The sequence below is a fragment of the Aquila chrysaetos genome, chromosome 8 (assembly GCF_900496995.4).
Source record: "Aquila chrysaetos chrysaetos chromosome 8, bAquChr1.4, whole genome shotgun sequence".
NCBI classification, from domain to species: domain Eukaryota; kingdom Metazoa; phylum Chordata; class Aves; order Accipitriformes; family Accipitridae; genus Aquila; species Aquila chrysaetos.
The window spans coordinates 33,051,735-33,079,521 of record NC_044011.1 but is presented as its reverse complement, the minus strand read 5'-3'; the positions used below and the strand labels follow the sequence as shown (position 1 = coordinate 33,079,521).

General features: G+C 42.9%; 1 protein-coding gene across 2 annotated transcripts; it reads right to left on the bottom strand.

Moving 5' to 3' along the window:
- Positions 1 to 27,787, bottom strand: HAO1 (hydroxyacid oxidase 1). 2 transcript variants are annotated; one of them, XM_030023363.2, is made up of 8 exons: positions 27,622 to 27,787; positions 19,369 to 19,520; positions 10,516 to 10,771; positions 6,866 to 7,041; positions 5,813 to 5,904; positions 2,378 to 2,536; positions 2,041 to 2,110; positions 1 to 1,658 (listed from the first exon to the last, which is right to left on the bottom strand). In XM_030023363.2, the coding sequence occupies exons 1-8, from the start codon at positions 27,756 to 27,758 to the stop codon at positions 1,588 to 1,590; spliced, it is 1,113 nt and encodes a 370-aa protein (XP_029879223.1). In that variant the 5' UTR covers positions 27,759 to 27,787; the 3' UTR covers positions 1 to 1,587. The 2 variants fall into 2 exon arrangements, with proteins under 2 accessions (XP_029879223.1, XP_029879224.1); XM_030023364.2 differs by lacking the exon at positions 2,378 to 2,536.

Below are 27,787 nucleotides of genomic sequence, written 5' to 3'. Positions count from 1 at the left end.
TTTCCTTACACAGATAAACTTTATTTTGTTGCTATGCAACCCTCACACAACACACTACATTCTGCAGTAAATAAGAGTACAAATTTTACAACTGAAGGGCAAGCATGTGGCCTTTTGGGTTTTCTCCCCATTTTGAGTTCCAGGCCCAGATTTAGTTCACATTATAATATGCCATCATTTTATTACAAAGCTGCCTCTAAAGCTCAGTAAGGGATAATTCAAACAGAGCAAAAAGGGAGAGTCAGAATGCATGAGTCCTCCTGACACTGATGGGAAACAAATGGTGGAGCCAGTGATATCGGTGATAGTGGAACAATGAAATCAAGGGTTTTTGTTTTTTTAAAACCTCCTTAAAAATGAACACTAAATTTCCACAAGATTTTCAAAACCTTTCTGCAGTGGCCTCTCCCTGCTCCCAGTAACATTGCTATACCTGCAACAGAAGTGAGACAGATGAAGAGCCACCCTTAGTTTTACCCAAGATGAGATTAGTAGAGCCTTACTGTCTGCTCACTTTGGGAAAGGTCACTTTTGTGTTATGAAGCTATTCCTTTGTTCTTTACAGTTGCAAAATTTCTCCTGAATTCAGTGAGTATTTGGATTGTTCAGAGAATAGAGGAGCAGATCCTGTATGTCTCTATCCTCATCATAAGCAGAGTGAGTAACACTAAGATTTATCTGTCTGAGGGGTGTTCATGGAAACTGAATAGAGCCACTAGGATCTTCCCAAGTCATGGGTTAATACCTCAATTATTCAAGCTTCTCTTTTGCACATGGCTGCAAATCCTACAAACTCTCCCAGGTAGCATCAGCCTTCACTTGCCACTGTCGGCAAGTGAAGCCAGGTGAAAAAGGTGACTCAGGGCTCCAGCTGGGTGCAGTTGGCAGTTTGGTGAAGGCAATAGGGCTACAAGGATTTGCACCAGCCAAGGATCTAACCTATACCTGATGCACGTACCTAATAGTTGTCTGATTGCAAAGGGGTTTCTCTCACTTAAACAGCAGAACTTCCCCAATTTCACTTTGCTGTTCATTTCTTCACAACGAAGAGTCCTCTGAGCTACATCCTACAGGCCCACAGGCTTATAAAGTAATAGCACATAGTTGCTAGGGAAATGACACTATGTTCATAAGGAAGCAAGATTTAATCTTTATGATCTACAATGTGATTTCTCTAAACAGTGAATAAAAAGTATCTTTTAAAATTTAAATTTCTGCATTTTGATAGCTGTTTGCTATCAAAGCATTTCTGTTTGTAGTTTCATTTTAACAGCTAAGTTACTTCCAGGCATGTAAGTTAATATTAGCATTTGTTGCAAAACACCTCGAAGTTTCTATGTTGGTCTTGTATAAAGGCCCATCTCTAATCACAACTCCCAGTAAAGCAGCTTTCCTTAAGAGCCTAGGAGAATACGGAAACACCTGTAAAATTGGCTTCAAGTACTTTCTTCAACAAGTGATCTCCTACAGACCACCCCTTCTCAGTCAGGATTGCAGGATGAGGCCCAAAGAGTGAACGCAGTTGCTTTTTGTCTGGTAGCACACTTTCTGTACAACAGGCAACAGATGAGGCAATAGTCTTCGGACCTAAATCTTGGAAAGCAATACTTGATGTCTTCGTATCAGTGTCCTGCCAATTTCTTCTACTCTCTGGCATCCTGGAGGAGAAGTTACATATCAGTTGAAAACCCTGCTTTTTTATCCCACTCTAAGCCTTTTCTTTTTCTATCCCATAGAAATCTACATTCTGTCAGATGAAATCCACCCCTTAGTGACCAAGGATTTGCTACTACCTTTCTGCGGATTTATTGCTCTCCTTCTGAAAAACATTTTTACTTGTTTTTACTTAATCTACTCAGTTCCCTGTCTATAAGACAGAGATAACAAGTCCTTTTCCCATCTCTCCATACCCTTATCTGTTTATATTGCAAACATTTCCATCTCCCTTCTGTAGGTTACATCTTGCCGAGGGCAGATGAAAGCTATGAGGAAATGTGAGACAGAGGCGATTATTATTGAGAGGAAGCGTTGATGTCTCACCTGTCAGTGCCATTGCTAGGCGAAACTCTTCCTTCAGCATCTGAAGAACTTCTTTTGCTCCTTCTTCACCCTAGGAGATTAGGAGACAATATGTACTATTATGTGTACACATAGCTCACATGTGTAGATACAGACACGTATACATGTGCCAACAAAGTTTTATGCACAACTGTAACTCCCGAATACTTGTCATAGCAAATTTTAGATTAGATGGTCTGGATACACACAGCCACCATCACATACGCACCCCCGTGTGCACAAATATACGTGCATACACTAAGCCTAAAGAGTGAGTCTAGATATCTAACAACAGAAATTTGAGCTTTTTCTAACTTACGTGATAAACCAAGCCCCAGACGAGAGGTCTTCCGATGAATACAGCTTTGGCACCAAGAGCTAATGCTTTGAGAATGTCTGTGCCTTTTCTTACACCACCATCTAGGAACACCTCCACCTTCCCCTCCACAGCCTCAACGATTTCAGGCAAGACATCAATCTAAAAGAGTGAAACCAGGAATACAGCTTGTCTATTTCTGCAACCCTATTTAATTTTTGAATGAACTCTTATGTACAGGATCCAAGCTTTAAAGAAGCAAAATGAGCAATTGCATGCCTAACCGTATGCACGAATAACACAGCTTTGTACTGAAAAACAGTAGTGACTTAGCATGTTAGCAGATATATACAAAGGTCAAATCTATTTGAAGAGTCACATAAGTAGAATGAGAATCAGCAGGGTCACACAAAATGTCCATCCGATCCCATGACATGTATCTGACACAAGCCAGTGTCAGATGCTTCGTAAGAATGTAAGAAGAAACAGCAAGCACAGAGGAGGCCTTTCCTTGATATTACCCCCCTAACTTCCAGTGTTCACTAGTTTGGGGAAGAAACCGAATCACTGTCACTTTTTAAATAATTGTCTTCACTTTCTTGTTTAAATTTAGTATTCATTTTTACTAAGGGCCAGCTAGCATCCAGAAGCCCAGAGGCAGGCATTGTACTTATAGACATGGAGTAAGAGAAAGATGTGCCCTGAGGAGCTTAGAGTTGGCTGAAAAATTTTAATGAATATATTTTTCTTTTTGAAAATACATCTTGATTGTAGGAATAATTGTAGAAGAAATTTCTTCATATAAGAAAAAAACTAGCTTTCCTCTGAGTTTTGAGCAAGGCGGGAAATGCTTTCCTTTAATGCGCGTCTACGTTACTTTCACCAAGCTCTACTTATCCCCTATGCCAGTGATAAAGGGTAAGGGGGAAAAGGATTTTGACTGCTCCCAAGTTATAAGTAACCAACCAGGGAGTTAAGTAACATGTCCACACCATGTAAGAGGTCCCAGTGAAAAGATGAGCCTCCTGAGTTCAAGCCTCAAGTGTTAATTATAGGGCAACTGTTCCTATAACACCTAAGTAGTTCCTATTCACGAAAATCAGGAAAGACACAAAACTGGAAGCCAAGTACTAAGGAGACTGGAAACAGTGTGTGGTAGCAAGACAAAAGGCACACAAATTCATGTCTTTCAAATACGGATGTAATTTATTTCCTTTCTAATGGATAAAAAGTGACTAGGAGATGAGGGGAAAAAAAACTTGAAAGTGCAGTTTGTTTTTAGATTTGGATTAAAATTTTCTTGAAGTTTGGCACTTGCTGTGATTTTTTCCCCTCCCTTTGGTTTTGCTCTCTTGCCAAACATATATTGGATCTATTTCTATATACAGAGACCACTTTCTACATCCTGACAAACTGTACCAACATTAAAGTGCTATAATAACTAAAGTATGATGCAAACCATAATTAAAACATAGATTTCCTCAACGTGTAACTAGACACTAGAAATATTAACCAGCTTGGGTTCAGCTCACGTTCTGAAAAACCCATGAAATTAAAGCAAATCATTATGTTTCTAAGACAGAAACATTTATCATGATCTGATACAGATATTTACATTATGAAAACGGTGTTGTGAAATGTAGTCCTTTGTACAATGAAATTCAGTGAATACATCAGCTTTAATAGTGCCTTCTCCTCTGCACTGTGGTGTTGCAAAGGAATAACTCATAGCAAGTAGTTTGCAAGTTTAATTTCTGTTCTATTGCAGTTGGCAAAAAATTAATTCATATTTCTTGAGCTTTCTCATTTCTCAAAATGATGTTTTTAGTATCCTCATACATTCTTACTGTTGATTACCTCACACATAGACTTGCCCAAGATTTTCAAATACTCTTAGTGAAATTGTGGAATACATTCTCAAAAGGTGACAAGAAGATAAAGAGGACAGAAGTTAAAGAAGAAAAATTCATTTCAGAAGTATTGGGCACCCACACTCTGAAAATTCAGTTCCCCTTAAGGTGTCTAAAACTGAATAGCTGCACACTCTCTAACAACATAAAATCGTATTTGAAAAAAGAAAAATCTCGGTCTCTTTTTTGAAACTGGAGAAGTCCTGACATCAGGAGGTCTTTTTCCTACCAGTCCCAGGAGTATCTGGAGACAGTCAGGCAAGAGCATCTCAGAGGATAATACCTCATCTCAGAAGACAATGCCTCAACTTCATTAACCATTTAGAAAACCATCTGTGCTGGCATTTGGCTCCCCAGCGCAGGGCTTGGCTAGTGAAGAACCAACCAACACAACCAGGCAATCACTGGGTGCATGTGAAGACCTCTGAAAATCAGAAGGTGAAGGAAATTGGCTGGGGAAATCCATAGCTGCCCTTCAGGAGAGAAGCAGAGAGCAGAAGTGCTCCAGGGGAGGTGGGCGGGCATGCCAGTAGGACAGCAGAGCCAAGCAGATAAGACTTCATGTGCAAAACACCCTGCAGTGAAAAAAGGCTTACCTGTCCCCTTCTCTCTTCAGAAAATCATCATGCAAAACAGGAGGTTTTTCATCAAGGACACATTAGGAATACTGAAACAGTCACAACTGGGCTTTGATTCTCCTCCCTTTCATTCTCTTTTTACTTGCGCAGCTTTCCCACACCAAATGCAGCAAGATGAGTGATGACTGGAATTTTGGGGGGTTTCCTTCAATCTGAACACATACTTTTTCATTTTCTTTTACTTCTTTCTTTTTTGCCAGTTGAGAACTTCTCAAATCCCTTTCACCTTTGGAAAAGGCACAGGGTAGCACGACAAGGAAAAGGAAAAAGGAAAAAAACTGTAATTTAACCACTGTGTACCTTTTCCAAAGGTGAAAATGTTTGAAAGGAGAAAAAGGGAGAGTTTCATTCTGCCTTTAGCTGTTCTGTAACTCTGTAATTTTTCAGAACTCCCTGAAGAGTATTAAAAGGGAAAAACAACTCTAGTACGACCTTCAGTGAACTGCAAATGGCAACAGGGCCGGGGGGGGGGGGGGGGGGGTGTTCAAAAAAGGATGAGGAAGGAGAAATAAAAGAGAAGACTGAAAAAAATTTCTTAAAAACTTCCCAATTTCTAAACATTTAACTGACAATAATACACTATCTGAAATTGCTCTTCTGGATTTCCATGCAGGGTGCTGCAGACAAGGACAGAGTGCCCAGGTAGCTTGAAGAAACAGCCTCACGTAAACCTTCTTGTGTTTTTTTGTTTGATCCAACGAAGGGGAGGCTGTGTCTAACTCAGAGTGTGACGTGACATACATAGAGAAGATTACTACTCATGGGTTAGGGCATATAACACATATTTACAGGTTTTTCCTCTAGCTACCACGTGTTCAGAGAAGGCAAATAAGAAGCCAAAATGTAGAGAAAACCAGAGACTACTGGTACATATTGGCACCAGTACTTACAGTTGCAGGGACCCCATCAAGCTGTCGTGCACCATGATTTGACACCAGGATACCATTTACCCCAATCTTTACAGCTTCTTTAGCATCATCAGCTAGAAAAAGAAAAAAAAAACAAAAACAAACAAGATATGCCCTTCCATAACTGGGAGCTTATTGATACCATGATGAGGGAAACTGTGGCATCACTAAAATGTGGCCAGCTAATGCAAAGCCACCTGAGAGCTTCACCCTTCCAAAGCCCCATCTCAACACAGAAAAAAGTTTTATCTTTAAGCAGTAAGACCAGAAAAGTCATTTGAAATGTTGGAGCAGAACATTTTACCACTTTGGATTAGCAGCTGCTTTGGTTGCTAGCCTTTATTTTTTCTACTATGTCCCACAACTTGTCACTGAGAAATTATTTTGTTAAATTATTTTCTCCAAGCCAAAATTATCAGCATGATTACAGTAATAATTCATACTTAATTAAACCACTTCACTGTGTTCAGTGCTTTTGACAGAATGGAAATCCAGCTTTCCTTTAAGTAGCATCCAACTCAGATCAGAGTTAGACTTTACAGGCACAACAAACAGAGCAAGTTCAATCTTCCTGGCTGCATCTGATTTCAGATAGAACTGACGTGACACAAGCCTACCAACTTACTAGATTAGTGACCAGACGATCTAGTCCCTACCTATTGAATGCCAAGGTTAACACACCTTGCAGCACAGCTGTGCAAATCATCTGACAACTCCAGGTACTTATTAAAGCAGCTGCTTCTGCAAATGTCTTGCTTGCCGGTTTCCTAACCATGCGTGAGGAAGAGATGGTTTTTTCCCTTTGACTGTTTTTGGCTCTGTTTTGGCAAATCTTCCCTATTTAGCACAGCACAGAAACATGAACATGCATCCAACCATATTCCATATCAGTGAAGCGGATGCTTGCCATTAAAAAGTAATGCACTTCTACGCAATTCTATAGAAATTTCCCCAACACAAACACTTTTCCTTCCCTGGTGCCTCTGCGAGAAGGGACGTCTCGCCTCCCCCATGGGAAGCAGCAGACCTACACACCCCTGAGGATTCCTTTCATGATGATGGGCAGCAAGGTCAGCCCTCGAAGCCATTTGATGTCCTCCCAATTGATGCTTGCATCAATCGCCTCAGCTACGTACACAGCCAGTCCACTATTTTCTCCAAAGTCTTTCCCTGAGGAGAATGCCAGGTCACTGCTTGAAAAGTTTTTTAATCTAAAACAACAAAAGACATAGAAAAATAGTCTGAGAAAGATTCATTGTAGCCATGAATCAGTCCCTAATGCCAGCATTCAATATACCTGTGTTAAACCTTTGCTGTACTGCAAGGCAAGAGCAAAAAAAAACCTATCCCAGCATGTCAGATCACAGTCCTTAGTAAGCCAAAACCTTTGGCTGGCAAAGCATTTTATAACATTGGTACAAGTTTCTCTGGCCCAAGGCAACAGTCCTAGTTCTTTCAAAAGAAATAGGATAAAGTCCAAAATCTAAAGGTTCAGCATCAAATCCACAATCAGGAGGAAGACCCAGCAGTGAAAGCACTAATTTGGGTTCAAGCATCTGTCCTCCCATAGACCTCCCCTGTGACTTTGGGCATGACACTTAGCCACTCCTTTTGCCTCAGTTTCCCACCGTAAAATAGGAACAACAGTATCTGCCAGGAGCACTGTGAGGATAAATTCATCAGAGGCTGTGGGACATTCAGACCCTAGAGCAGTACAGGCTGGATGTGAGAAAAGAACATCGATCTTGCTTTACATAACCCAGGACTCACTGAAGTCAAGAGGTGTACCTCTACTTACCAGCAAAAATCCCCTTAGCTTTCACACAGCAAATTTGGTTTTGTTTTTGGTGTTCCTTTTTTTTTTTTTTCCCAAATCCAGTGGATTCAGCTACTGGAGGAATAGGGGATCAGGTAGATGGGCAGGGAGAAGGAAAGGAAATTTTGTTAAGCTCCATGATTTAGATGGATCTTCACGAAGCCTTGCAAAGAATTCAGAATTTTCATCTGTCCAACAAGACCGACATCCAGCCAGTTGACCTTGAGTCTTTTTTTGTATGTTTCCTTGTAAAATGTAGGGGAGGAAAATGCAGTTCCTATGAAAACATTAGCTATTATTTGCTGCTTAGCACCAAATCAGTCTCACAGGTTCTAGGAACTGAATGGTAAGTGACAGCCCCTGCACCAAAGAGTTCACAGACTTAGTAGACAAAGCAGAAGGGGAAAGGAGGGCAAATAGAGAAATTCAGGCTGTGCTTGTATTAGAAAGCTGCAGCAGCCCCGAGTGCTCACAAGCATTAAAAAACCATCAGCGACACAAGGCTGATTGCTCTGTTCTTCGGAAATTGTGTCTCATTCCACATTGCACTATTTTATACTCATATTCCACATTTTGGGAAATCCACGGGGGGTTTTGTGTGGAAACTGGCTAGTTTCACTGCTGATTTCATGCCTGCAACAAGCAGCATTTCACATGGCTTTTCTGTTCAGCTCCAGGCCCAGAAGAAAATGAGAAAGGAGTGGGCTCTCAGCAAGATCCAGCTTTTCAGCTGTTGGTTTGTGGAGGGTGGGGTACCCAGAGAAAAACAGAACCATGGATAAGATTATATAAATAACTGTTGTTTTTCTTGGCCTGTGAAATGCAGATCAACACTTGAATGAATGTTGCCTTACATACGTTTCTGAGCACAATGGCACCTTGTTGTTGCTTTGAAACTTTGTTGAAAACCTGTAGCCAAGAAAAAGTTATCACATAACTGAGCAGAGCCCCACGCTAGGGGAGTTTCACCGCCGACTCTGCAACAAAACACTGTCCAAGTGTCATTCTGAAATCTGAAGTGATTAATTCAAACCTTTAAAGATTACTCCAACTTCATATTCTTTCATATGGTTCACTCAGACAAAACCTTGTTATGGTTCAGTCAGGTGGGGTCAAAGTGTTTCAGAAACACTCTATTGCTTTCCTCAAATATTTTGGGGTTGACTCGCATTCAAAAACTCTTTAACCCCAGGCCTTAAAATAATACTGCCCCTAAAAAAAAAGCTATTTAAAGAATTTTTTAATTTCTTTTTTTAGGTAAAATGGCAGTGTGTATCGATAACGTTTTGTTAATCACAGATCTATAGCAGGATTACTCTACGGGGCATATGCATACCAGTGTACTACATTTTAATGTTAGATGTGTCAGGGATTTTTTGTTTTCTGATGCTTTTCTCATAAGATTGTACCCTCCTAAAATTGTACTTTAACACAGAAATCACAGGCAGAGTTAAGGTTGTTCAGTCAACCTTCATCATATCATCTATTCACTCCAAGTACAAGCGTATGGGGGAGATCCAACACCTCAAGCTCTGGAGGTTTTTGGCCTGTGAGGTAAAGAATCGGATTCATTGTACAGTCCCACAGCTTACCTTCAATTTGAATATTATGAAAGAGAAGACAGACCTCAGGATGTGATATTATATTTCTTGCTATGTACATGTTATGTATAGTATGTACATAGTATAACATAACAGTCTTAAAAGACATAGGAAGAGCACTTCAGATCCATTGATAATATTCAAAACTAGCTTTTGCCCAGAACTCAAATCAAAGTTAATCTGCTTCAAAATATGTTCACCTATCCTTTTTCGGTTTTTTCCCCCTCTCCGTTTTTGTGTTCATTTGCAGGCTCTGAATAAGAGCGAACACAGTAGTCTTAATATATGCCATGGCAGACCAGGGTCACTACCAAGACCTATTTGCAAGATTCTCGTGAGATTTTTAGCTCCATTTTGCAAACCCAAGTCCTGGATATCCCATCCACTAAATACTCTTCCAGCCAGTCCTTGGCTGCTAACACTGTGCCAGCACTTCAGCATATGTTTATCAGGGTGGTCTCTACAGTGTACCAATTTCTATTTGCAAAAGACAAGTGAAATCAGTGCCCTTACAACACTGCTGGATAATTCAGTTAAAATTAAATGCTGCATAGACCGTGCAGTAGAGAGGAACTAGAATATAGTGCTGAAGTCAATCATGAGGCCACAAATTCTTCTGAGTTTTAGAAAATGTCCCAAAACACACACACACAGAGAAATTGACTCCCATGGAGAATTTAGAAAGACTGATACCCATGTGTTTCTGTATTTGAGTAAAAGAAGAGTTGAAGTTGCTTGGAAAGGGGCTCCGTGGTTGGTAGTAATGTGGCCCTGGACCCAGTGCAGTATCATAGGATAACACAGGTTAGAAGGGATCACAACATCAGTCAGAAGGGACCTTTGGTCCACTTAGTCCAGGCCCCCATTCAGAGTACAGCCAACTCTGCAGCTGGATCCAAGTTCAAAGTCAGAGCAGGTTGCACAGGGCTGTGTCCAGCTGAGTTTTGAAGACATCCAAGAATACATTGACAGATGTACAAAGAAATGCCCCATCTCTCTAACTTCCTCAGTCTGCAGCTTCATGTTGCCCAGCACACAGCATCTTTTACAGTCTGCAAACAGCCAAGAAAGCTTAGTTTCGACCCAAAGCAGATCATAGCCCAAGCACAGCAAGAGATATGTGCTCAGTTCTCCGGTGTTACCGACCAGTACAGCATGTGGCACCTGGAAGAAATTCCTTGCGCCAGAGACAAATATCTCCCACAGCACCTCACAGTGACCGTGGCACTGCCACATGCCCATCCCACATACCACCAGCGGGCATCTACCTGAGGTGAGGAGGAAGCTGGAACTTGTTGCGCACGTCGTCGATGCGCCTGCCAAGGAACGGCGTGTCCACTGTCACGAAGATCCCTTTGTAGCCTGCTCTCTCTGCACGCTTCACAAGGGATTTGGTAACCTCCCGGTCCTTGTACACGTAAAGCTGCAGCCAGTGAAGGCCAGCTGGAGCTGCTTCAGCCACTTCTTCAATGGAAGATGTGGCCCAGGAGCTCAGCATCATCCCTGTCCCCATTGCATGGCAGGCTGGAGAAACACAGAGATATATTCAAGATTATGCAAAACGCAGAGGCTCCTCTAAACAGGAGCACTTGGCTCACAAGAGTGTGTCGGTGCACATAATTTCACACTGCCTTTCCTCGGCGTTAATACATTTTCAGCCTTCCAGGGAACGCTACATTAATAGCGGTTACTAACAGTGGTGGGCTGCTGCAAGCGCTCTCTGGCTTATTCTGTGTGTTTGTAGGAAAAATTCTGGTGACTGCTGTCTGCATGCTGTTTGGGATGATCACTGCTCCAATACTGGAAATAGAAGATATTATAATCAGACTAAGCCTAACCCATATTAATAATTCTTTATCCTATGGGGACCCTGTTTGTAAGCCCCTAGCGTCTGGCTATCACTTGTCAGAGATTTTGGCACATACATTTAAGGACATACACAAACATGCACATTTTTAAATTATTTTTAAAATGCATTTAAGGCTTCCAACTTTTTGAACACTGCCACATTGCTGCAGATCAGTGTCTCAGATCTGTCATTCTCAACATTGCTCTTCAGTCCTCCTCACCACTGCCACACACACTCCCTTGAGCATTCTGATCGTGGCATTTTGGCTGCTTTCTCCCACTCTCAAAATGTTCACTAGCATTAAACCTACGTTTCTTGAAGTGCTCTTCTAGTAAATGCCTGTTGTCATCCCTACAGGGTATTTCGGGGCATAATAAAACAGAAGGACACAGTCCAGCAGACAACTTCATTTAAAGCCTCGAGGGGGAAGCTCCACTGTTCTTTGCTTCAACGCTTCCGCTGCCTGTCTCATGGCCTGAAGGAGAAGAACCCCACATCCATTGTGTGATCCCACTCATAAAGCTTGACACTTCTGCCAATAAAATGTAGAATTTCTGACCTCACTGAGAGTGGGAGAAACACATGCCAAGTGGCAGTCCCCAACCAGAACACCCCAAAAATAAATACAAAGACAAGCAGGTACAACAGACAAGTGATCTCCAAAGTCTCCCCTGATGCCAAAGGGATGGGTGCTCACACCCAATGTGTTTTGGCCTTTCCTCCTTTACCTTCAGAAAGCTGTGGAGTGAAATCACTCCTGAGGTGTGGGCAGCCCTGAGGTTAAATGTCATTGAACAATCCCAGACGGGGTCAAGCTGCCAGAGGCTCTGTGCTGGCCGCCTCCCCGGGGCTGATTTCCAACCTGGGCTGCACTACAAACCAGCTAACCTCATACATTATATTTTTATGAATCTATTACTTATTCTTTTTGGAGTAATCTGTCACTTAATGTAAAATAAAGGAAAACACACTGTAAAACTAAAAAATATTATATAAAGCCTTATTTTTCTTGGTCTACCGCAGTATGAATATTTTTAATGTAAATGGACCTCTGTTTCAAAACGTCATCTCCAGCCCATTGAGGAATTAAAAAGTGGTCTTTATGACAACATTTCATTAAATAAGGATTACAAGTCTCTTAGAGTGGAAACTTACGAACAGCTTATTCAAACAAATTGGTTACACCCTCCCAGGGCCACCAGACAGCTTTCAATCATTGGAAATACGGTAGCTATGACCCAAAACTCTCTACATTGTAGCCATTTCATTCCTCCCCTTAAAATTACTGAAAATAGTTCCCTCACACAGATTAAGTACGTAGAAATGAGTTTCTTCTAAAGAACCCGTGCATACTGAATACCTAAAGTCCTGCTAAAATCAGCTGTGGTGGGTTATTGTAAATCCCGTAATAAGTGATTTGCCAAATCAAGTCCATAAAGCAATGCTAAGAAACAAGGGATCCGCATTCCTGTTGCTCTGTCAAATACAAGTTCATGAATGAGAGGGAGGGTTGCTAACCCAGCAATTGCAAAACCCTCAGATCAGATAAAGGAAAAATGTAAATGTTATGGTTCAATCTGCCTTTAAGTATCATTTATTTCCGTTCTTTCTTTTATTCTCAAGTCTACCTCTACAGCCCTACGGACACAAGAATAGTTGCAAAAGCACAAATTAAAATAGAAACTGCACAGTAAAATATATTCGGTCAACAGAAGATTTAAAACACAAAATACCACCATATCCTTTCAACTTATCTGCATACATAGCAATAGAGAAAATAATGCTTTCATCTTGTTTAAGATTAGATTTAAGCAGTTTGGTTCAATCAAAGTTCAACTATCTCAGACTGGGTTATGGCATTTTCACAAAAGCATATTCACAAAATTCCTCTCATCTGTCCTGTAAAGCTAATGACTCTCTGGTAAAGCACCAGCTCAGCATGCGTATTTTGGATCTGCCCAGTCAAATTCAAAGTTCACGCACACAAAATTTTTCAAGTTCCAGTTTGGGTTGATCTGTGCTTTATCTTAATCATTTTAAAGCTTATTTTGACAGTTTTCTAGACTTTCCAAAATATATGATACATAGTCCTGAAGTGCTGCCAGGTTTTGGGTTTTTTCTACCTCAAATCAGGTTTTGCTAAAGATATACTCCCACTCCTTGCACATTTAGCTGCAGCTGAAGAAAACAGAGGCAATTCATTTCCTCCAACAACTATATTTTACACTTCAGCTTTGGGGTGCTGCAAATATCTCTATTTATTATTACAAATCAGTACTACTAGATCCATATTCTCACAGGATGCTCTTGCAGCAACATGTGACATTTGCCAGAGTTTAAATACCAGATTTTAGCAAGCCAGCCTTTCCTCGTGCCAGTTCAGATTGCTTTTAGTCTTTTTTTTTTTCCACCCCCCCAGGTCTTCTTTTACTCCTGAGCATTGCCCAAAGCACACGTTTACCTTTCTACACTCCGCAAGCTCTCACTGAGGTCAATGACAGTGCAGAGAGCATGGCAATAGCCACACACAGGAGGCAGGGGAAGTTTTCGACATCAGGACAATAAAGCTTTGAGTTATTTGTACTCTTGTTTCAGGGCCAAATGCAACTAGAATTGGGATATAGTGGGGTGCCTAGGAAAGGGAAGCTTCACAGCCTTTGTTCCATAGCTGCCTTGAGCGGGCACAGGTTTCTCAGCCCCACTGCTGCCTGCTTGTACTTAGCCCAGGGAGGCCACGAGCAAGGACATACCTTCTCACCAGGGAACATAAACCTCAATAAAATGGGGCTTTCCTCATTCTTGGGGAACTCAGCTGAAGGATTTTACATAGCAACAAATCAAGGCTGACCACAGGACAGAACCCACTTGGGAAGTCCACAGGAGAAGAGAACGATAAGGTTTTTTAGCCCTTTTTTTTATCCTGAAACCTCAGAATCTCCTTCCCTCCTCTGATGGGGCATCACTTCATTAAGTGATTTGAGAAGGGTATGGAGTTTGTCCTGTGGGCAACCCAGAGGCAACATACTTCAGGGGAGGACACTGGAGAAGAGCCCACTTTAAGCTTGCGTATTTTGTCAGGGTTACCTTGTATGGGAATGGGAACTTGCTATTTTTCTCTAGCTGTGCAAATTCCCATCGTTTCCCTTTTAGAGGCATCTCTGAAGCATGGCAGCCAAACTGCCCCACTGTGGTCATTTTTCCCTGAATCCACCGGTGAATCCACTGTCCCCAGGTTAGGGGCCAGAGGACATTACTTGGGATCAACACGATGTCCTTTTGGCACGGTCGTATTTCTTGAGAGAAGTACCTATGTTCTTGGAGCTGCATATCCTAAGGAACAGAGTTGTTTAAAGTACTTAACATTACTCTCTTGACAAAACACACTTGGCTGAGAAATCCCCTGCCCAGCTTTACCTCACTTACCCCTTACAAAACGCTGCGTGCGAGTTGTGCCTACGATCATTTTGTTGACACAACGCTTTTTGTCAGCTGCGCAGGAAGGCTGGAGGCAGCAGGGAAAAATACACATGGCCAAAATAGATCTGGCTGGTCTAGAGGGGCTGTCATGCCAGATTGCCTGCATACACTTGCACCAGAAAGTCCCCTGGCCATGCTGGTCTCTGGAGGGAGTCAGGGCCAGGTCAGTCCAAGCCATGTTGTCCCACATGAATATCGTCCTCTCAATGACTCTGGAGTAGCCATACCTCAAAGTTAACATTTTGCGGGGGGGACACCACATAGGAAACAGGTGAAAAATGGGTACAAAGTCCTGCTATTTTCACTGTGGCTGAGCACAAAGAGCAAGAGAGCACTAAACCTCTTCTTTACAGTCATGGGCACGTCAGAGGAACACAAGGAACCTAAGTTCAGATGCTCAGCAGCATCAAAGCAAACAAAAACCATGGCAGAAGTTTGTTAAGAGCCAAAGGAACAAAGGTGGTGTTACCTCTCCAGTGGAAATGATAGAGCTGCCAGTAACTCAACTGCAACAAGGTGGGGGGGAAAAGCTTTTCAGTCAGTATTCCTATTCTCTGTCTGGCAAAGCAAATGGTGCAGTCATATCGCAGGTGATGGTGAAACCCTTCTTGCGTTAGCAGTAACTCAAAGTTGTTTGAGAGCAATTGCAGACAGTAAATATAAAATCACCAGATCTGAGCAACTAGCACTCAAAGTTTTCGAAAGATCTGCCCGAGAACAGAGTCAGGCTGTTCAGCCTGATTTTCAGCAAGTCAGAGAGGTCAGGTATTACAATACCCTTTCTGGGCTAAAACACAAGAATATAAGGTAATTGGTCAGTAAGAGAGCATTATGTAATTAGCAGCAATATAAACAGAAGAGAAATCTTAATAAAATAATGCTACATACCTGTTTAAAATAATGCTACGTATCTGTTTATTATTAATTAAAGTTTCAAAAAAATTGCTATTTCTTGCTCAGCAGCTGGATAGTGCACAAGGTTTTGTTTCGGTGTACTTGAAGGTGGGACCTATTTGCAGGAGCATGAGTACTACTGCACTTGTGGGGAGTGCTGACTGAAGACACCAGGGGAACATATTGGTTTGCAAGCACAGCATGAAGTCGGGATGGCAAATCAATGTCTCTGCGTGGAGGAATAGTGACTCTTCTGATGGACAGGCAAGAAAAAAAATCATGTAGAATCAGAAGAGTTCTGTTGAAAAGCGTTTAGAGAACAGCCCTTTGCTCTTTAATGGTGGCTAAGATTATTCATCAAATTTGGCAAATATTTTTAGTTGAAGAGGTTGAAATTGGAGTGGGAAGGATGACAAAACTTCACTTCAGTCAAAGTGTCATGTATTGATATTTTCATAATGGAAATGTTTTCTTCTGAGCTAACACTTTTGTTTCAAAACAGAACAATGGCTAAAAGCATTAGCTACTAGGAAAATGAAATAAAACATCATGGTTTTGATTAAACATTTCAGTTAATCCAAAACAATTTTCCTCCCAGTTTTTCAGTTTCTACTGAACAGAAAATCCATTATTTGGAAAATTGCCACATACACTGATGAACTACAACTAAAATGCTAGGGAATATACTTGAAGACGGACCTGGAAAAACTGGGACAACTGCCAAGGTCTGTGTAATACTTTCAAGGACAAGAGACCTTTCTCTATAAGGTAGGACTCCAGGTCCATTCAGACATGTCAAAGAAAACTGAGGAGCAAACTTATTACACCCTATGGACAACTTTTTTTCTTTTTTCTTTTTTTTTTTTTTTTAAAGTCTAGCTAACAGAACAATAAGTAAATCCAACATCTGGATTTGAAGCTGTACAAGTTTTGACCATTATTACAGTTTATTCTGCTCAGAGTGGAGTTAGTTAACCCTTGAAATAACTTACGTTGTGTTGGATGGCCTGTCACCAGCAACTTTTAAAATTGCAATTGAATGTTTTTCCCCAAAAAGATCCCTCAATAATGAAGCAGAATTGTCAGTGAAGGTGTCTTTAAGCAAGCTGCCAGACTTTGCCCTGTTTTGGGAAACATGCACGCTCCTCTCCACCAGCTTGGTCGTTGTGGGAGAGCATCCCTCGAGGAGCAGCAGCAGCAGCAAGGGGCAGTGGCTCCCACAACCCTGACAAGCCCCAAAGCAAGGGGTTGTGAGGGCAGGGAATTTTACTTAACAAGAGACACCATGACATGCCCTTGTCCCTAGAGAGGGTATTTACGCTGCAACATGCAGGCCTGCTAGAAAAGCAGAGCAGTTCAAAGCAAAACGCTGTTACTGAAGGAAATTCCTTGGCAGCATCAGGCATTGCTCTCAAAATACAAAAAGGTAGGGGAAGGAGTTGTTACTGCTACCTGCACCACCCTGCTTTGCAGGTAAGGATGGTGTGAACCCAAGATTATCTCTTGGGGTTTAACCCCAGCCAGGCAGCTGTGTGGCTTGTGGCATGAGAGGAAATGGCCTCAAGTTGCAGCAAGGGAGGTTTAGGTTGGACATTAGGAGAAATTTCTTTACTGAAAGGGTTGTCAGGTGCTGGAACAGGCTGCCCAGGGAAGTGGTTGAGTCACATTCCCTGGAGGTATTCAAAAAGCACGTAGACAAGGCACTTCAGAACATGGTTTAGTGGGCATTGTTGATGGTTGGACTCAATCTTGAAGGTCTTTTCCAGCCTAAATGATTCTATGACCTGCTGAGCGGTGCCTGGGCACACACATACATGCACGCTGTGAGTGCTGCTTTGGGCAGCTGCCATCCCCCCCCAACACGAGCCAGGGCATACACCACCTACTTCCCTGGCCAGGAAGGGGCAAGATTCAGACCACGTCATGCTTTTCAAAGATCATCACAACAGCAGAGGCACCACCACATACGTTGCTTCCTACACACCTGAGCCAAAAGTCAAGCTTACAAAGCACGCCAGGCTTTGCAAAAGCCGCAAGACTATGGATCAGACTTTCTTGCCTTGCATAAACTGGTGCAGCTGAAGCAAAAGCTGATTTAAAGCAACCAACAATCTGCTTACTTATATTTCAGAGGTATCGCAGAATTTAAGAGAAGTTGGATGTGGCAAACCCCCAATCCCAAATGTCCCAAGTTTAAGGGAACCTTTAAGCCAAATGTGTACTTTACAGCTAATCCCTGTCATCTTATAAGGTCAAACGAAAAGCTTGGCACCAAATGCCCCACTCCAATTCTAACAGAGCACAAAACCGAAGCTGTATTTTTTCTACAAGAAGTGCTAATGCAACACAGAGGGTGTGATTTTAATTATGCTGTCCTTTGAAAGTGATGAAAAATTTACCAACTCCAATAGATATGTTTACCTGAACGCACATTCAAACTGTTTTGAGTACACCAAACTCTCCTAGCTTGAAAACCCAAGAACATTAAATACAATAATCATATGCCATAAGTTTGAAAATGTAAGTGCACAAAAGTCAGGAAATTCCAAAATTAAGTTATCTACCACAATCATAACTCAGCCTTGGTAGTCAGCCTTATTGTACCACTCGACTTCACAGGCCATTATAAATTTATGCCTTAAACCGTGGCCAGGCCATAGCACTGGTGGGAATTTTTGCTAAGGAACATTCTGAATTTTCTGTGTTTCAAATCTCGCTCTTAACATTGCATTAATATGTTTGCACTGAACAGTATAATGCTCCAGAGTTTCCTCCCAGCATAACCTGGGCCAGAAATAATCTGCAAGAGTTACCAAAGGACAGGACAGCACCAAGGCATCCCACCGGACGCTGCTTCGCAAACCAATTCAAGGTATTCGAGCTCCATCGTGTGGAACGTGCCAGCACATACAATAGGCATAAAATCTTTGGCTTCCTAATAAATTTCTTGGGAAGGGGAAAAATGTATCCCCAAATATACTATATATAAAATTGGAGAAATCCGCTTTTTTAGAAATTGCCGCTGGTGTTGCGCTGCAGCCCATCACGGTGCACATTGCAGCAACGTGGTTTTTAATGAGACTCAACGCTGCAGGGCAGATAATTAGACTCACTTCACACTAGCATTTGCTGCATTGGTCATGGAAATGCTGTTATATGAATAGCTCAACCACGCACAGGATTTTTTTTTTTTTTTAATATTGCCTGTTTAGGTTTTCTATCCTTTTTCATTCGGTGCTGGATCATCGACATGCACAGCCCAATGCTGTTTGTATGCAACAGGCACAGTGCGACCTCTTTCTTAGATTTTGTGTCATTCTGCAGCTTGAGTTAAAGGAGTAGGGAACAGTTTCATATCTGAATTCTGGTTAATGTCTCATTTCTCACAGCCTTTTAGGCTTCAGCCTCCATGCTGGCAACATGTTTGTGCAGCATCTAGCCCAGAGGGGCCCTTATCTCACTGGCTCCCTGGGATGCTCTCAAAGAGCTCTTTTCAAAGCAAGTATTTTTCCCAAACAAGCAAAGGCTTCTGAATTTCTAGAAGCAGTTCTGTAACAGGAAGAATGTTGCCGTGACAATATATATAGTTATATTTATAGAACGTATAGAAAGATATGTATACAGATGTCATTTTCAATTTTATATTTGTTACAAATTATTCCCCTCTTACATACTCTGTTTCTCATCCCTGTTTCATAGCGAGGGAGAACCTGCACACAAAACAGGCAAAGGAAAACAGTAGAAAACAAAACTAAAAATAAACCAGACTGAGCACCAGCTCAAGCCCATCTTGGCCACAGCATCAGGAACAAGAAAGCAAGCCAGGCTTCACAACCAGAAGGCACAGTATTACTGATGAACAATCTCTGCCTCACTGTGGAGGGCACTTTGCACGGTTTACCTTTAGCAGTAGCCGTCTCTCCATCAGCGTGAGCCATGCGCTGCATAGCGGTCGCTCCAACGCAGACTGGCATGCTGATTTTCTGCCCCAAGACTGAGGTTGACAGGTCCATTACCGACACGTCTCTGAGCACCCGGGGGTACAGCTTCCATCTACACAGAGACAAGTAAAGAGAATAAAAAGACTGCATCATCGGGGTTATTTACAGTTCTTAATGGCCAAGAGCAGATTTTTCTCCTGTCAGGAGAAACATGGTGAAAGCTGTTTTGGGGCTGGAGCAGAACCTCATTATGTGACCCAGAGCTGCAGCAGGACCTACAAAATGCACAAAGCCAGGAGGGAGTGGGCAAGGAGGCACCAAAGTCCATGGAGGGTGAAAGAGGCAAAGAGCCTTTGAACATTATTGGCTGGTATCATCTGAAAGAAAAGACAGGAGCTGCAAAATAATAAGGTTCACGGTGAGTCTCAGCCTCCCCGAAAGCCTTGGGGCAGAACTGGATGACAGAGGGTTTGCAGGAACAGGAGAGGTCATTGGCTCCCCCTCAGTTATTCCTTGTATGGACTAGGGAACCAAAAGACATGGGATTTTTTGGATAAAACTAGCCTGGCCAGCATGCTTAGCCCTCCTTGTCCCTGTGCTACGGGTCTCTGCAGTGAGACTACACAGAAACGAGCTGCCACGTGGGAAGCGGGCGGGCAGGATGGCTGCCCTGGCTTTCCTCAGCTCGGGCAGGGCGTGGAAGTCCACTGCACCGCATCTCTGCTGGCACAGAGACCAAGTCACGTTGCTCAGAGAGGTCCTGTCCCCAGCAGCCACCAGCTGCTGTGCAACACGTAGCCCGTGAGACTACAGCTGCAACCCCAGGGACAGCCTGTCGTACCACAGGGACTCCAGACTTCCAGGGAAATACCAAACACGGCCACTGTAATTTGGTGCAGGAAAAGACCGAGTAGCACAACTGTTTTCCCAATAGGGCAAATTATGGTCTAGTCCTTGAATGATGTGGCCCAGCATCTGTTCAACTGTTCCTGACCTTGCTTTGCCTTCAACATGTCCGCCAGAAACCACATCAGCCCAGAGCTGGGCTTTATTCTCCACTGGGCTCTTCAGCTCGGGTACAAATGGAACCTGACTCCAAAACAGAGCAAACTAAACCACGCTTAATCTGAAATTACAATTTATTGCAGTCAGGCTGGGCACCACATGCTTGCACACACAGACATGTATCTTTTTCTCCCCTCACAAGAGCAGCACGACAGTATTGCGATCTCTCATGGTGGGGTCAACTAAACGACACAGCAGTATCCAAACTGATCTTAATAGGGTCGCATTCCTGGGGCTAACCTGTGAAATTGGACTTTTTCTGCCCACGCAGGCGATGCTGCAGCGCAGCCACTCTGACTACAAGCCACAAGAGGGGGTGCATTAGCAGGGGCTGTGCACGGAGCCAGGCCAAACCCTCTCTGCAAGCGGTAGGTAGTAGGATACACATTACTTCTCACTAAGGCATCCCCTCCCTCTGAAAGGACTCTGATGGCTATTGAATTTTAGTTACAGAAAATAATTAAAAGCTTAAGCTCTACTACTGCTGAACCTGACTACCTGCTCAGCACCAGAATGCCCAAGAGTGATAATATTATTATTACTAGCATGGAGATAGCAACCAGAGCCACTGTTACCCTCAGACTATGCTCTGACAGTGAGTAGTGGTCAGTTTAAGCTTGCATATTAAGCTGACAGGTTATAAGAAAAAGAAAAGACACAATCTCTTTGTTTTATAGAAAGATGAAGAGACATTTCCATAAGAAGCCTGGGACAGAGCCAGGACGAGACCTAAATTTCTGAAGCCCTAGAGCACGGGGCCGTGCCAGCTCTCCAGGAAGCGCTCCCCAGGGAGGAGCAAGATAGTTATGATGCTTGGAAGGAGACATGTAGTTGTGGGAGTCAGCTGTATTATTCAATGCCAAGACACACACTGCAAGTATGTCTCCTCAGACTTGTTTTCATGCTATTGTATTGGTTTGTTATTTTTCAGGGGAGGATAGGCTGAGGGTGGGACAAAGAAAACATGACTTTTTTCTCCCCCTTTCTTCCTAATCAGCCTTCAGAAGGCTTTCTCCCAGCTCCAAGACATCTTTTCCCAGCAAATATAGAGAAAACAAAAATCTTTTAATAACCTTGCTCATTTTTATGGTCAAAATCTAAAGCATAATTATGTGAAGCATCTCACTCCTCCCCAGCCTCCTAGTTTCTCTGCTGTCCCAGACCTGTCAGATTTTTACCTCATGCAAACCACTGCCATCTCAAAGCACACACGTAAGCATCAGTCTTGAAGCACCAACAATTCTATAGCGCTTTTAGCTAGGAAAAGAAACAGAAAGAGCAAAAATCCTCCCAACTGCATATGCAAGAAAAAGGATGCTGCTTCAAGCAGCAATAAAAAGCATCCTTCCAACTCACCTTTACGTACCATCAAATTACTCCATCCATGAGCTTTTTGGGGTCCTCAGGCTCATTAGCCCCTGACTTTAAACATAAATTTCTATTCCAACATCTTCTGTGGCTTCACTTCCCCTTGCACCTTATCAGGTCACATCCTCTAGATCAACATCAGGTCAATACTCATAACTGAGTATTTACTAGGTCCCACGAAAGACACCAAAAGGGATCACTACCTCAAGTATTATACTCCTTAGGCAAAACCTGATCTTGCTTTGGAAACATGGGTGTTTTCAGCCATGAGTTTGCCAGACACTTGAAGTGAGGCATTTTCTGGACAAGCCATAGGGAAATGCCCTTAACAATGGCAAGCAAAACCCCAGAGCAGTACTTCCCAGTACACGGAGCATGCGTTCATTAGGCTGCCACACACCACCTGCTTCCTCCTAGTCTTTGAGTGAAAACATTTCCTGGATATTTTGTAAAAAACTTGAATTTTTTTTATTCACCATCTCCTCATCACCCACGGTTTTTTCCAGCCAAGTCCACATTTGTGTGCTGCAACCAGCAATTGCAAGTGAGTACATCTTTCTTCCTAGCTGGAAGTGGGGAGATGCCACAGTGGGGAATGCAGCGAGCACTCCCGATTTAGGTCACTTCAGCTAAATGCCATTTTGAAAGAAGGATGAAAGGGAAGTAGGGAGGACTAGTGGTTTGGTTTGGTTGGTTGGTTGTTTTTATTTTCCCTTCATGCTCGAAAACTTCAGAATGTAAATTATCTTGCAGTTGGGTAAGAGGGAAGCACTCACCGCTTTCCCCACTCATTTTCAGCTGTGAAAATGCTGAAATTTTCAAACTATAACACACTTTCAAGCGGCTGTCCTCATTTCCCTTCTGAGCCTACACTGAATAATCCCTCTGTGCTGCATCGCAAGCAACACACTTGGGAAAGGATGCACTGCTCGGGCAAAGTCTCCATTCCAACTTCAACCCACTTTGCTGCCTTAATCTCCCCTACAGCTCCACGTCCCATTGTGAGGGGCAGGTGCTGTGCAAGGCGAAGCAACAGCTACTTTTGCTTGAGGAAAATCAATTTTCTCTCCCAGGGTGTCTTGCTGTCCACACAGTGACTCTTTTCACAGCACTCTGTGAATCTGAGGTGAAAGACATCGCAGAAATGTAACCAACTTATTATTACAAGCATTCCTTTCCTTTTCTCCCCCCCTACAACTCACACTTGTCTGACACCATCACATTCTCAGCTTTGCTTTTTTAACCAGTATTTAAATTATTTACGTGCCCAGTCATTTTAACATCCTTAATACCTAGCTACAAGATGATGATAGGTTTGCAGAAAATAGGCATTGATGCTGTCACTGATAAGCAAGTGACTGCTGTTCCTCGTACATGACAACAAAACGTATCGCCTCCAAAGGCTGCTGGGGAGTCAGTGGCAGAACGTGTCACGACAGATTAGCAGAAACGTGTTCCTACACATGCAGATGTCCCCCTTCATTACAATGCCAAAAGGGGAGATTTCAGATTGATTTCTTGAACACCATCAAGCTAAAGGCATCCTGACCTTGTCATAAAATCTATTCTCCATTCAGGCCCCTTGGTTCCTTAACAACTTGAGAGTGAATTTAACCGCCAGACAGCACGGAGCGGGAAGGACACACGGTGTTTTGGGACACAGGGCAAATGCAAGGTGAATACGGTCAGATGCCATAGGGAGTAATGTATGCTCTGACATCCCAAATCATATTTTCCAGCCTTAATGCCTCACTTATACCAGAGCCATGTCCACATCATTTGAAAACTATGAATAAAAATAATTATCTGGTCTTAGCAGGAACACACTGATGTTGATATGCGAGCTCTGGTTCTTCCCTCAGTCCCAGAAGAACTGGAAGCTAGAGGAGAGTTACTGTACCTGGTGTTAACCTTATCTTAAACACTGGCTTTTTGGAAGCATTTTGTATTCTGGTATCTGATTACAGGTCCAAAGTACTTTAAGCTCCTGTGCTGTCAAAAGGCCAGGACATTCATTTCATAATCTAATGAGTATGGATTGCGCTGCTCCAAAAATTGCATGGGCCATTCCAAAGGTATTGCAGCATTTATCGACACAACCATTCATTTGCTAGATTAGTCCTTAATAATAATCTATTTATTTCTCCACAAATACAACTACTCGGTTGCCAAAAAATAGAGAGCTCACAGACAAACCCAACACTGATTTTCCTCCAAATACAATCCATGACAGCAGTCTTGCTCACCTGAATAATCTTGCACCACAAAAGTATGGGCTAACAATTCATGCTTCTGTTTCAGTTTCGTGCTTTCTTCTTTTCCATTTAAACACAAACATTTATACATACATCTATAAATACTTAAATAAACTGTAAACATTTTTAATCAGGCTGAACCCTGCAACTAAGCTTCTGACAGTGGATATCAGCAGGAGTTCTCTGGCTGTGGGAAATGAAGCTGAACGTAGTCATTTCTTTCACAAAGTCATGCGACTGTGTGGCATGGGGGGGTGTAAAGTCCATCTTACTTCACATTTACCCACAGGAACAGGGAGAAAACCAGTAATATGCTCAGAAACACACAAGGACTGTGTGAGAGTCAGAATGAGCAGCAGTCCTGCATCCTTAATGGTTAGGCCACGCTTCTCCCGACAGCATCAAAGAAAAAATGAAAGATTTTAAAAGTTGCTGGTGTCAAGCAGGTCTTATAAACCCAAATACTGTGAAATCTTTATACCAGGTTTCTTTCTACCTTTTCTAGGTGTGTTGCCTGGAAGCCATTGTGAACACAGTCTAATAAACTCTTAACCCTAGCATCCCCTGTGCTAAGAAAACCCACCACCGCATGCGTGGTGCCCCACAGCAGCTACAGGTGGGGACCGCTGTAGCTATCAAGATGGAGCCCCTGGAGCCCCGTGCTCAACGGGCTTCCACAAGGCTTCAACAGCCCATTAAAGGGGCTCATCTTTGCAGAGAGGAAGGTCCCTCTGGCTGCAGGCAGCAAAGGCACACTGCTTACTGGAAATATTTCAGTTTGCAAATAGAGAGGTACAGGAAGGCACTAGGAAAGTTGAAAATGATTTAGCTTACATTTTTCAGTGCTTTCTAAAGGCTGATTTAACTCTGACTGCCTTTACTATCATCTCCCTCATTGCGGACAGACAAAAGGGCACATTTGCCCATGAAGCTGTAAATCACTATATATCCCTGCTCCAGCCCTGCATCCTTTCCATATCACACAGGAAAAGCTGATAAGCGCCAGCAGATGACTTCAGGTGCAATGCCCACCCTCGCAGGAAGGGCTGTGCTGGCGCTGCAGCGACCAGGAGAGGACCGCGCGTGTGACCAGAAGAGCTGGCTTTCAGGCTTTGACCCCAGCTCTCCCACTGATCTGCTGGGTGACCATCAGCACATCACCACACTTCTCTGTGCTTTGGTAGACACTCCGAAAGAGACGTAGATGTAGAGCGATGGAAAGGTAACAAGCAAAGCTTTGACTTCAACATTTCTGCCCCGTGACCTCTCTCTTTGGCTGTCAACAAGTTCTGTTGTTTGACGATTTAATAGAGTAACCCTGTTGTCAAGTCTTTTAGATTTTATTAACTGCCTTTTTGGATGACATTTAAGTGGCCTAAAGCTACTGCGGAAATTAGATCTTGTTTTCTTTAAGAGAAATGTACAGAGGGAGGGGGAGCAAAGACAGAAACACAGCTTCCAGCCCCTTCATACCTTCACTGCTGAGGAGCAGAAACCCAGCATCAAGGGCCTTTTAGCTACACCAGGACCTGGGAAACTTCATTTACTTCCTTTTAAGTTCTCAGGCTGCTCAAGGCACTGCTATTTACTATCTCCTTCAGTTCCAGGCTGCCTGCAAGCTCAGCAGTTTTGAACGCCTAAAACTGGAGGCTCTTATTGAGAATGTGATAGAAGATGCCAAGAAAGAGGAGGTGAGCCTGAACCCCACAGGTGACCAGCCCAATGCAAAGAGGTCTTATCAGAGGAGTCTGCCCCTGCAGTGGGAAACAGCTTCAGAGCAGAGCTGCTCTTATGTCACTGCTAACATTAGCTCCGCTAATACCAAACCAGCAAGTGGACATACCCAGCTTTTTGCCAGCCTGTGTCTGGGCACTTTAGATCCAACTTTTGCTTAATCATGATTAGGTCTAGCAGTTAGTAGTGAAAAGTTCACTACTACTGCAGTTTATTGCCTCTGAGCACTTCCTTTGAGTGTCCTTTCCTTAACATCTCATTTTGTTTTTATGAGGGCAAATAACATCCTAGCATCTGGAAGCATTAAAAAAAATAAATAAAATAATAGGTGAGCACTACTACATCCCCCTCCTGCTCCTATTTACTCCTCAGAGCCAGACCAGTCCTTTGGCTTGTGTTTGAGCAGCCCCAAGCACAAGGGGCTTTCCAGTCTGTGATGGGGGCTTCTGCACAGAGCTAAGAGGTCTGGAATAAGTGGTCACAGTGAAGCTTAGTGTTCTTCTTCTCCTGCCATTACAAAGCTTTTCTATACACATCCCTAAAATTAAGGTTCGGGGCTGATTTCTGTGATCTGACCTTTGAGATCCCGCTAAATGAATTACCACCAAGTTTCCTACAGCCTTAAAGTTGCATGGGATTTCCAGCTGACTTGCTCATAGCTTATGGAAAGGCAATTGGAGCAGTAAGTAGGATTGCTGCTCTACAGCAGAAAAGCAAAGTGGGGAGGGAGAAAGACTAAAAATAAATCCCCAAAAATCTTGTTTTGGTTTGTTAGAGTCGAAGGGATTTAAGACAAAGCCTTTAGAGATAGCAGACAAGTGCAGGGGGTTAAACGTCTGCACCAACACAGCACCCAAAGGAAAGGGAAGCCAACAGCTCTCTAAGCAGTTTGACTGGGCTCAGCCGGGCTGAGATGATCAGCTTCCAGCTGCCTTCTTTCCTCTGCAGCGCTTGGGCTGATGGTCTGGGGACAGAGCAGCAGCAGAGATTCAGGAGATGGGGAACCAACTGACTTCACATGAGTTCTGACACTCTTCCGCCGAATCTGACAGCAAATGCCAACTTACTTTGTGTTGACCTCGTACTTCTGAGACAAAGGGTGACCTGGGGCCAGGTTTTGACAACAGTTCAGGCGGCCAGTTTAAGTCAAAACTGGTTTATGATCGTTCCTATCATTTACAATATTTCCCGGTGAAGTGCTGACCTGGTGGAGACCCCCCGAGCATGGCTTGGCCACCCAGTACTGAGCCCTGGCTTTCACGGCTCGCTCCAGAGCTAGGATACGCAACTCCTTTCTGCTAGGCTATGCAGCTCTGATCTAGCAATGCTGCACGTGCACTTACCAGGGAAGGCTGCGTAACTGATTCAATTTAGGAAGAACAAGCAAAAGGCAAAACTGACTCAGGACCTAAAAGGTACAACCGCACCACAAGAATCCCTTGCCAGCATTTAAGCCAAGATGTAAAAATTACAGTTTCATCAGCTGATTAAATATTGAAGCTGAAGGACTCTTTACAGAATTTATGTTAACAAAAGAAACAAAATGCAGGTAAAGCTAAAAAGATGCTAATGGATTTTAGGGACAGCTTTCTGACAGAAAATGTTAGGTGGTGGAGTGAAAGAGGAGAGGCAGTTGGTCTGAAAATGAATTATTTGAGAGTCTTTGCTAAAAAAGGAAGTTGCAGAAAATTTGAATTTTGTTCACACAGAAAAATCTAATATTGCACCACATTTACTAATAAAGAATTTACACCCCCTACCTCCCACCTCAGCCTTAAATCATCTTCCTACCTTGAAAATGCTGCTACATTATCTGCTAGCGTTTCCTGGTCACCTGCTCCAGATCGGTAATAATCATACACTGATTTGGGGAGAAATTTTTTAGCATACTCTTCAAAATCAGCAATGCAAACTGGTTTTCCAGACATATTTGCAGATCTCACAGGGTTAGTTTACT